This window comes from Berghia stephanieae, chromosome 14 (genome assembly GCF_034508935.2).
Source record: "Berghia stephanieae isolate SIO BIC M18660-M18661 chromosome 14, UCSD_Bste_1.3, whole genome shotgun sequence".
Classification (NCBI taxonomy): Eukaryota; Metazoa; Mollusca; class Gastropoda; order Nudibranchia; family Aeolidiidae; genus Berghia; species Berghia stephanieae.
Window position 1 is genome coordinate 9,784,998 of NC_088373.1, and position 10,000 is coordinate 9,794,997.

General features: G+C 38.1%; 1 protein-coding gene across 1 annotated transcript in view; it reads left to right on the forward strand.

The window, feature by feature from the left end:
- The window catches only part of LOC144959619 (high affinity cGMP-specific 3',5'-cyclic phosphodiesterase 9A-like), a 124,294-nt gene that overhangs the window by 97,155 nt on the left and 17,139 nt on the right, over positions 1-10,000 (forward strand). Inside the window, exons 9-11 of the mRNA XM_078892254.1 lie at positions 4,439-4,509; positions 5,980-6,064; positions 9,267-9,363. Coding sequence (XP_078748380.1) covers positions 4,439-4,509; positions 5,980-6,064; positions 9,267-9,363 — 253 coding nt within the window. The remainder of the gene's footprint in view (positions 1-4,438; positions 4,510-5,979; positions 6,065-9,266; positions 9,364-10,000) is intronic.

Below are 10,000 nucleotides of genomic sequence, written 5' to 3' on the forward strand. Positions count from 1 at the left end.
ATGTGGTCTAGTGTTATGACACTCGCTTTCGTATCGGAAGGTCCTGGGTTCGAGCGTTGAGTCCTTGGAAAAGGCTCTTTACTCACATTCTCTCACCGTACTCAGGTGTAAAATGAGTACCTGGCCGTTAACAGCGTTGTCTTTGTCCGAAAAATTGTAATATCGCCTAATAGGCGTTATGTCCCGTCCTACATGTTAAATGTTGCTGTTGACCAGGGACCCCTTGTAAAGCGCTTTGAGTACGTTTAGTGGATATTGCGCTATATAAAAGCTCAATTTAATTTAGAGCACTGGCTTCACACACAAAAGGACAGAGATCGGTCGCCGGTGAAGTCGGGGTACATTTTTTTCCAGATCCTTCTGTCTAGTCAGATGTGATTGGGTAGTTGGGTCTGTTAGATCTGGTGGAAAGAACTTTACGATAGACTAGCGTCCTATTATAAAGGATAGCAAGCAATTGCTATTGTCCGTTTCACGCTATAGAAACCGGGATAAACTCCGGCTCATTATAATGGCTTATGTTGTCGTACTCTGACAGAAAAAAAAAACATTAAAAATAATTTGGGTCCGAAAACTCTTCCTGCGCTTTATTATAAAGGGTCCCTGACCAACAGCAACACGTAACATGTAGAACGAGACATGACGCCTGTTAGGCGATAATATAATTGTTTTATCCGACAGAGACAACGCTGTTAACGGTCAGGTTCTCGTTTTACACCTGACTACGGTGAGAAAATGTGAGTAAAGAGCCTTTTCCAAAGACTCAACTATGCGCCGATCGAGGCTCGAACCCAGGACTTTCCTATCCGAAAGCGAGTGTCATATCACAAGACCACATAGCAGCACATGACCACCGTTATGATATGTGACCCTTCGCCTCAAAACGGTATTAAGTCGGGTTGGTTAAGATATTGAAAATTGAATTTATAGCCAAAAATATCAGACTTGTGTTGAGTTTGTATGTTTGAATGGATACCATATTTTAAGGTGCTAATGCCAACAATTTATATTTTTGACCAGTTTAACATTTAATTCGGCTTTTAAGCATTTGGTTCGTTCCGACATAAAACCGTTTTGAGACGATGGGTCACATATGTCAATAGAAAATTCGAAATACGCACCAAGTAGTTAGTTATTCGAAAACAATGTGTAGGTGTGTATTGTTGTATTTTGTGTCTTGGCAACGAAAACATGTCAATCATGCGTCATGAATATGTATGAGTTGACGATCATTGAGTCTGGTATAGATGCTGTGCACGTGGCTAAGAAACGCACAACATTGCCATCCGGAAGCATAACGGACCAACACACAAAACTATGTGTAACCTTAAACGTTTATAGTCTGGTGAATACAGTTTTGTGAAAATTACTCATAAACATGGATGGCAAAAATAAACACTAACAAAGACCCGAGTGACGTCACTTTCGTTCAATCTATACGAACGAGGAAGTTTTGACGAAGGTAGGAAAAAGGAAGGATATTGATAGATACCATCAGAAAGAGGCAGTTTTCGTTTCTGGGAAATGTGTGGAGAAGAGACGGAATTGAAAAGTTGGTAACATCTGGGATGATCGAAGGCAAGAGAGCTAGAGGAAGGCAGAGAATGACAAATCTAAATAACCTAAGAATGGCCAAATGTGATTTAAAAAGCAACACCGATTTCATGAGCACCGCAGAGCGTGGAGACAGCTGACCGGCTACGTGCTCAAGAGTACAAGCCACCATGGATGATGATGATGATGTTGATGAGTCTGGTATAGTGACGTCATTCATCGTGTGATTCCCATGTTCACAGTTCATGACGGGTCTGTCTTGTTCTCACCTATATCAAACCTATAAATAGATGCATAGTTAACCTGTACATCAATCAGCGTAATATATATATATATATATATATATATATATATATATATATATATATATATATATATATACATATATTATTTTGCAATGCTTAATAATACGATCTAAATTGCTCCAAATCAAACTGGTTATTTCTGGGCCAGGGGGGTTGGATTTTGTTAAAAAATACTTCTTGTTGTTTTGTTTTGTTTTGTTTCTTTTGATTTAAAGTAATTTTTAAGCTTTCGAGTTTTACAAACTACGGAACAAGCACTGGTGTTAGATAAATATCTGCAAAAATGTGTAGGAAACAGCACCAAAGTCAGCAGGAAAGAAAAATATACTGGGGATAACAAGACCCCCCCCCCCCCCCCACCAAAAAAAAAAAAAATAAAAAAAAATACAAATAAAAAAAACAGTCTATCTTGACTGTTTGGAAACTTGGATTTCATAGTTTTGTTTTAATTATTTAGTTACTTATTTTATTTCATTTTATTTCTGATTTATCTGATTCTTTGTCATACACTTTATTTATTTTTTTTTTTACCCTTTTTTTAAATAGAATTTTAAGATTTATTTATTACAAAGTACTTTCCGCTCGATGTAACAGACCTTAATACCCAATTGCTGCTGGATGGACAAAGTTTTCAGATACACGCACAAACACACACGCAGATATATATATATATATATATATATATATATATATATATATATATATATATATAATTATATATATAATGTGTGTCTGTGTATGTGTGTGTGTGTGTGTGTGTGTGTGTGTGGAATATTGAAGACAAATTCCGTAAAATAATCAAAATTTTATTAATAAGAAATTAACATTTTTAAAATGACCAAGTTTGTTATTTTAGGTCTATTTTGTACTTGACAAATATTGCTCACGACAGCGGAAGCCATAAATTCTGGAACTTCCGGTTTAAGCTGATTTATTGGTTTTTGCTCTTCTCTTAATGTCAATCAACATTTTTAAGCTGTGGAAACGACAGGACATTGATTTGAGCATCCCCGAGGAGTTGAGTTGTGGCGATGTTCATAAACAATGGCTGTTCTATATTAACTAATTAACTGGGGGAGCATTCTATAGAGAAATACGTATTTATAAATTTGGCCAGAAAACTCGCCCTTCGAATATAAATCGATTTAAATGACGATCATCTTTGCAAAAGATTTTAAACCTGGGTCTTCGGGCAAGATCTTCCTTGAATTCCAGGTTTGGGTTGTTTTTTTGTTTTTGTTTTTTGTTTGTTGTTTTTTTTGTTTTTGTTTTTTTTTTTGCCAAGGTGATGGTTATTTAAAACGATCGATATTTGAAGGGCGAGTTTTCTGGCCAAATTTTTTAAAATGTGTTTTCCGGAACACGGAAGTTAAGTTGTTAACGTTTTTATTCTTCCTATTGTTGTAGTTGTTGTTGTAGCTGTTGTTGTTGTAATGGCAAATCGTGAGCCGCTCATTGTTTCGAAAACGTTTGCACTGTGTGATCTCATCGAGTTAAATCTTTCATTGATTTAGAAAACATTCATTACAATGTCCTATCTCCACCTCTCTCTCTCTATCTCTCTCTCTCTCTCTCCTGTCTCTCTCGCTTGCTCTCTCTCTCTATCTATCTCTCTCTCTCTCTCCCTCTCTCTCTCTCCCTCTCTCTCTCCCTGTGTGTGTGTGTCTGCCTGTCTGTCTATCTGTCTATCTATCTATCTATCTAACTTTATATCTATCTATCTCTCTCTATATATATCTATCTATCTCTCTCTCTCTCTCCACCTTTCTCTCTCTTTTTATTTTTCTATTCTCTCTTTTCCTCTCTTTTTATCTTTCTGTCTTATCTCTCTCTCTCTTTCTCTCTCTCAATCTCTCCCATTCTCTCTTCTCTCTCTGTTCTCTCTTTCTCTCTAGGCTCTCTCTCTCTCCCTCTACCTCCCCCCCCTCTCTCTCTCTCTCTCTCTCTCTCTCTCTACCAATTAAGATATTTACCACGGTTTGGAGTAAACATCGATGTTTCAGGCCTATATGACCATCATCAGGACTTTGTAGAACATGTAATCAACACACCAAGCATGTATCTGTCTATCTATCTATCTATCTATCTATCTATCTATCTATCTATCTATCTATCTATCTATCTGTCTGTCTGTCTGTCTGTCTATCTGTCAGTCTGTCTATCTATCTATCTGTCTGTTGTCTGTTGGTCTGTCTGTCTATCTATCTATCCAGACATTTATTTTATCTATCTCTCTTTATATATATATATATATATATATATATATATATATATATATATATATATATATATCCATCTATATTATATCTATCTATCTATCTATATATCCATCTATCTATCCCTACATACACACAGTTATATTTCTGCCCCTTGCTGTCTCCCATCCCTTCCCCCCCCCCCCAACCCCCACCCCCAAGTCCACCTCAACATTATAAATATTTCAATCTCTCCCTACCTCCCCTTTCCCTTTTCTTTTCATCCCTTCCCTTCCCTTCCCGTTCCTCCCTATGGCCTCTCCATTCCAATTTGATAACAATTTAATGACATTATTTTGTTTTCGTTCCATTCCCTCCAATCAGAGTGTTCAAGATGGACGAGACGAAGAGTACGTTAAATCACAGAATCAACTTGTTAGAAAAACGTCTGGAAAGTAAGCAATTTCTAATATTGTCTCCCCTTTCCATAAATGTGACCTATCGTCTCAAAACGGTATTATGTCGGAACGAACCAGATGCTTAAAAGCCGAATCAAATTTTGAACTAGTCAAAATTATCAATTGTTGGCATTAGCATCCTAGAATATGGTATCCATTCTCCCTAATAAAACATACAAACTCAACACAAGTCTGATATTTCTGGCTATAAATTCAGTTTTCAACATCTTAACCATCCCGACTTAATACCGTTTTGAGGCGAAGTGTCACAAATACTAACGCCTAGTGATAATCCAACAGTTTGTCACCCCAATCTGTCAATCCCAACTCGATTCAACAGTCTGATGTCACGTCCGCCCAGCAACGATCATCTTGGTTCTAAACAAAGAAAATCGGTATTTTTTATTCTTCATGCTGGCTAGAACTTTTTCACATGTGATGTGATCAGAATGTATAAAAGTCAAAACATGATCAGATTTATAATGTTTTTATCCTCTGGATACACTTTTATGCTCGTCGGAGAAGTATTTCATTAGGGCGTCCGCCATTGTTCCGATAGTTTAGTTTAGAATCAGTTACTAAGTTCCTATGCGTCATTACAAGGAGAGTGACGTCATGACTGTTGACGCCTATTTTATCTAAACATAAGGTAGACAAGATTTCCTCGATCACTCAATAAATGTTAGGCTTATATAAATTACAGAATTTGTAGTCTGGCGATTGCGGGCTTCTAAACGGCTATGTGGTCTAGTGGTATGACACTCGTTTTCGGATCGGAAGGTCCTGGGTTCGAGCCTCGCTCGGCGGATAGCTGAGTCCCTGGAAAGACTTTTTACCCACATTCTCTCAACGTACAAAGGTCTAAAATGAGTACCTGGCCGTTAACAGCGTTGCCTCTGTCGGAAAAAAATTGTATTAACCACTTACGTGTTGCTGTTGATTAGGGACCCTTTGTAAAGTGCCTTGAACACGTTCAGTAGATATTACGCTATATAAAACTCAGTTTTTTTTATAAAATTAAAACTTTTCCCGGTTTTTTTTCTCGACCCGATATTTTGCCTCCTAAATAACTTTTATCTTTTACCTTGAGCCATGTGAAGCACAATGTAATTTCCTGTTTGGAATTGATAAAGTTCATTTTATCTTATCTTATCTTATTTTATCTTATTTAACCAGTTGAGGGACTCAAGGCTGTGGAGATTGATTTGGAATTGATAAAGTTCATCTTATCTTATCTTATCTTATCTTATCTTATCTTATCTTATTTAACCAGTTGAGGGACTCAAGGCTGTGGAGATTGATTTGGAATTGATAAAGTTCATCTTATCTTATCTTATCTTATCTTATCTTATCTTATTTAACCAGTTGAGGGACTCAAGGCTGTGGAGATTGATTTGGAATTGATAATGTTCATCTTATCTTATCTTATCTTATCTTATCTTATCTTATCTTATCTTATTTAACCAGTTGAGGGACTCAAGGCTGTGGAGATTGAAAAATGCAAATCAGAAATCTCTTACATCAGAGACCAGCTGTGGAACTCTCAGAAGAAGTAAGTGTTGTAGTCTGTTTAGTGCACTTGGCTCAAAAACTCACAACTTTGCCATCCGGAAGTAATACGGACCAACACACAAATCTATGTGTAACCTTAGACGTTTAGTCTGGTTAATACAGTAAAGTGAGAATTACTCATAAACGCGGATGGCAAAAAAGCAATAACAAAGACGGGAGTGACGTCAACTTCATACTATCTAAGACTTTAAAAACGTTGTGAGCTGTGAGTTGTTTAACTTAACGCACAGCATCAATTGATTTATTATTTATTTTGTTTGTGTTAGTGAGCGTGGTTCATTGACACACACACACACACACACACACACACACACACACACACCTCGACATCGTTAACTTATGTGAGACCTACTGTCTATGCTGAGTATTCTGCCGTTGTTTAAAAAAAAACACAGTATATGCAATATTAACCAAATAGCACACACTGTGTTCTTTAAAAAACGGCAGTATTATGAGAGACTGTCGTTTCTCAAACGCTTAAAAACCCGAGGTAGGTATCAAAATTAGTAGGAAACTCAAATTGTTTTTCTCTATATAAAAATCAATGTGTGGAAATCTGATTCATTATACACGATACTGAGTGAAAACGTTGAAAACAGTCGTCAAATGTAATGGAAGATTCGATTTGATTAATTATGTCGGATGATGTGGACTATCGGGTTGCCCCTTTGCCTATAAAACACGATGAATAAAACGCTAAATACGAATGAGATATGGAAGAATAAGGCGAATAATGTCGCCTTAACTACGCTATTCCCTCATCTTTCATTCATGTATAGTGTTTTATTCGTGTTTTTTTTTGACAAAGAGGAAACCTGAAACGTCCACATCACATGTCTTCCTAAGTTAAATTGAATCTTTCATTCCATTTAACTATTGTTATTTATTTCTTCGAGTTTCAAGCAGCAAAGTTTTTATTGGATTAACTCACTCAATCCTAGAGATTTTTGGTTCTTTTCAAAATGGGAAGAAATGTATTAAAATGAGCATGTACCTACATGACATTGTGTATATAGTTTTATTCAACTATCATTAACATGCAAAAACTAAAAACATCATCTTTGATACTACACCTATAATTTGTCTCATAAAAGCGTGACACATAGGCATGGGGTAAAAGTAACCCGGGTAAACTACGGCTATAGTCGGTGTTAGGGTTGAGTGAGTTAAGACTGCACATCAGAAAGTCCAAAATATTGATCAGGAGTTGGGGAGGAGAATGAACGTAACAAAAGCCAAAATCATTAAGACCAACAAATAAAAATAAATAAATGAAATTCCTGTTATTCATCCTACATGGAAAATTTGTCCCTAGGGCGTCTTTTCCAAGGGAATAACCCAGGCGTCAGCCGCAGTGCTGTGCTTTAAATTGAGCTAGGGCGAGGTGACTTGCTCAAGGTCACACAGCGCAAGTGGTATTCGAACTCGCTACCTTTCGGATACGAAGCGAATATCATACCGCTGAGCTACGCTATCCCATCCCAATAACAAATCACAAACACAACTGACGCTTTGAATTGAAGACTTAGAGGATGTTCAGGCGTTCACTTATCTGGGGAGCAAAATCACTAGGAATGGAAATTCAGAGGCTAAAATTTTAGAGAAGCTCTCTAAAATCCCTCCGGATTTTAGAGGCTCTTGGAAATATTTTGATGTTAGATAAGATGTAGACCAAAACAATGATCATGTTTGTCAACTCCAACATCATCTCTACGTTGCTGTATGATGGTAAAACATGGAAGCTGAAAAAGGGCATTTGTAAAAACATTGGCACGTCCCAAATCAAGTGCTTGGGGATGATATTGAGGATATTCTGACCAGAAACCAACCAAACAGCGACTTGATGAAGATCAGAGCCTGTATTTCTTCTTGTGAAGAGAAGATAGAAGTGGACTAGTCGTGTTCTCTGGATGAATCAAGACACCAGAGCGACAATCGCACTCAGAAGGACACTGCAGGTAGCAAGGAGGAGAGGAAGAGTCTTTAAAGACGTGGATAATGACCTTGGAGCGTGACATGAAGATCCAGAAGTAGACTCTGGGGAGATTTGTTGAAGATGGACACTGCAGGTAGCAAAGAGGAGAGGAAGAATCTTCAAAAACGTGGATAATGACCTTGGAGCGTGACATGAAGATCCAGAAGTAGACTCTGGAGAGATTTGTTGAAGATGGACACTGCAGGTAGCAAAGAGGAGAGAAAGAGTCTTTGAAGACGTGGAGGATATGACCCTGGAGCGTGACATGAAGATCCAGAAGTAGACTCTGGGGAGATTTGTTGAAGATGGACACTGCAGGTAGCAAAGAGGATAGGAAGAATCTTCAAAGACGTGGATAATGACCCTGGAGCGTGACATGAAGATCCAGAAGTAGACTCTGGAGAGATTTGTTGAAGATGGACACTGCAGGTAGCAAAGAGGAGAGAAAGAGTCTTTGAAGACGTGGAGGATATGACCCTGGAGCGTGACATGAAGATCCAGAAGTAGACTCTGGGGAGATTTGTTGAAGATGGACACTGCAGGTAGCAAAGAGGATAGGAAGAATCTTCAAAAACGTGGATAATGACCTTGGAGCGTACATGAAGATCCAGAAGTAGACTCTGGGGAGATTTGTGGAAGATGGTAGCAGACCATTATGGTTGGAGATCTTCTGTGTCGGACTTATGAGAAGCTTCAAGAGGATACGAAAACATTTAGTAAGAGGACGAGTCACGTTTTAATAGTTATTAAACTTTGGTATGGGTTAAAATGAAATTAGCTTTAGTGAATTGTATCCGCATTATGACAACTATCAATGTGATAAAGATGGTATTTTGCATGATCCGTATCATTAAGCTTTAATTGAAATAACTTAAAGGTAGGATATGATGATGATGATGATGATGATGATGATGATGATGATGATGATGATGATGATGATGATGATGATGATGATGATGATGATGATTATGATGATGATAAAAATAATAATGTTAGAAATACAAAACTAAAATTTTAAATTACAGTAAAATCAATAACAAATATTTTTTGCCACAAACAAAACCAAAACTACCATCAATGCCGCCCATCCACTCACCCACCCACCCACCATGATCATTATACATGAAAACCATCATCACAACTCCTACCCCCCCTACCCCCTTTCTACAACAACCCCTACCCTACCACCTACCATCCCTACCACCAGACCCCTAACAGGAGGGCAATCTTTCGACCACTATTACAGCTCAATTAGTGACGAGCGGAAGATCAGCCTCAAGAAAGATATTCTAAGTTATCCTAAGGTAAGTAAGTTTGTGTGCGGCGATGTGGTCTTATGGTGTGACACTCTTTTCGGATCGGAAGCTCCCTGGGTTCGGGCCTCGCTCGGCGCATAGTTGAGTCCTTGGACAAAGGCTCTTTACTCACATTCTCTCACCGTACCTGGCCGTTAACAGCGTTGTCTCTGCCCGCACAAATTGTAATATCGCCTAACAGCCATAATGTCTCGTTCTACATGATAAGGGTTGCTGTGGGTCCTTGTAAAGCGCTTTGAGAACGTTTAGTGGATATTGCCCGATATAACCACTCTAGCTCTAGTTTAGTCGCATCAATGTACTGGTGTACTCTTACCAAAACACTTTTATTTTCATTTCCACCAATATCAGTTCAAAAATCAATTGATTTCAATTATCTTCAAATGCCATCAGCCTAAGACTTTATCAGGGGTCATGATAGCTCAGTTGGTAGAGCACTCGCTTCACAAGTAAAGTGACCTAGATCGATCCGGGGTGCAGTCCATATTTTTTTTAATCTCTAACTCCCCCCCCCCCTTGTCTACCCAGCAGTGATTGCGTAGCTGGGTTTGTTAGATCTGGCTGATAGTTCTTTGCGACAGACTAGTTGTCCTCTCCTGGGGGTAGTTAGAAATTGTTATTGCCA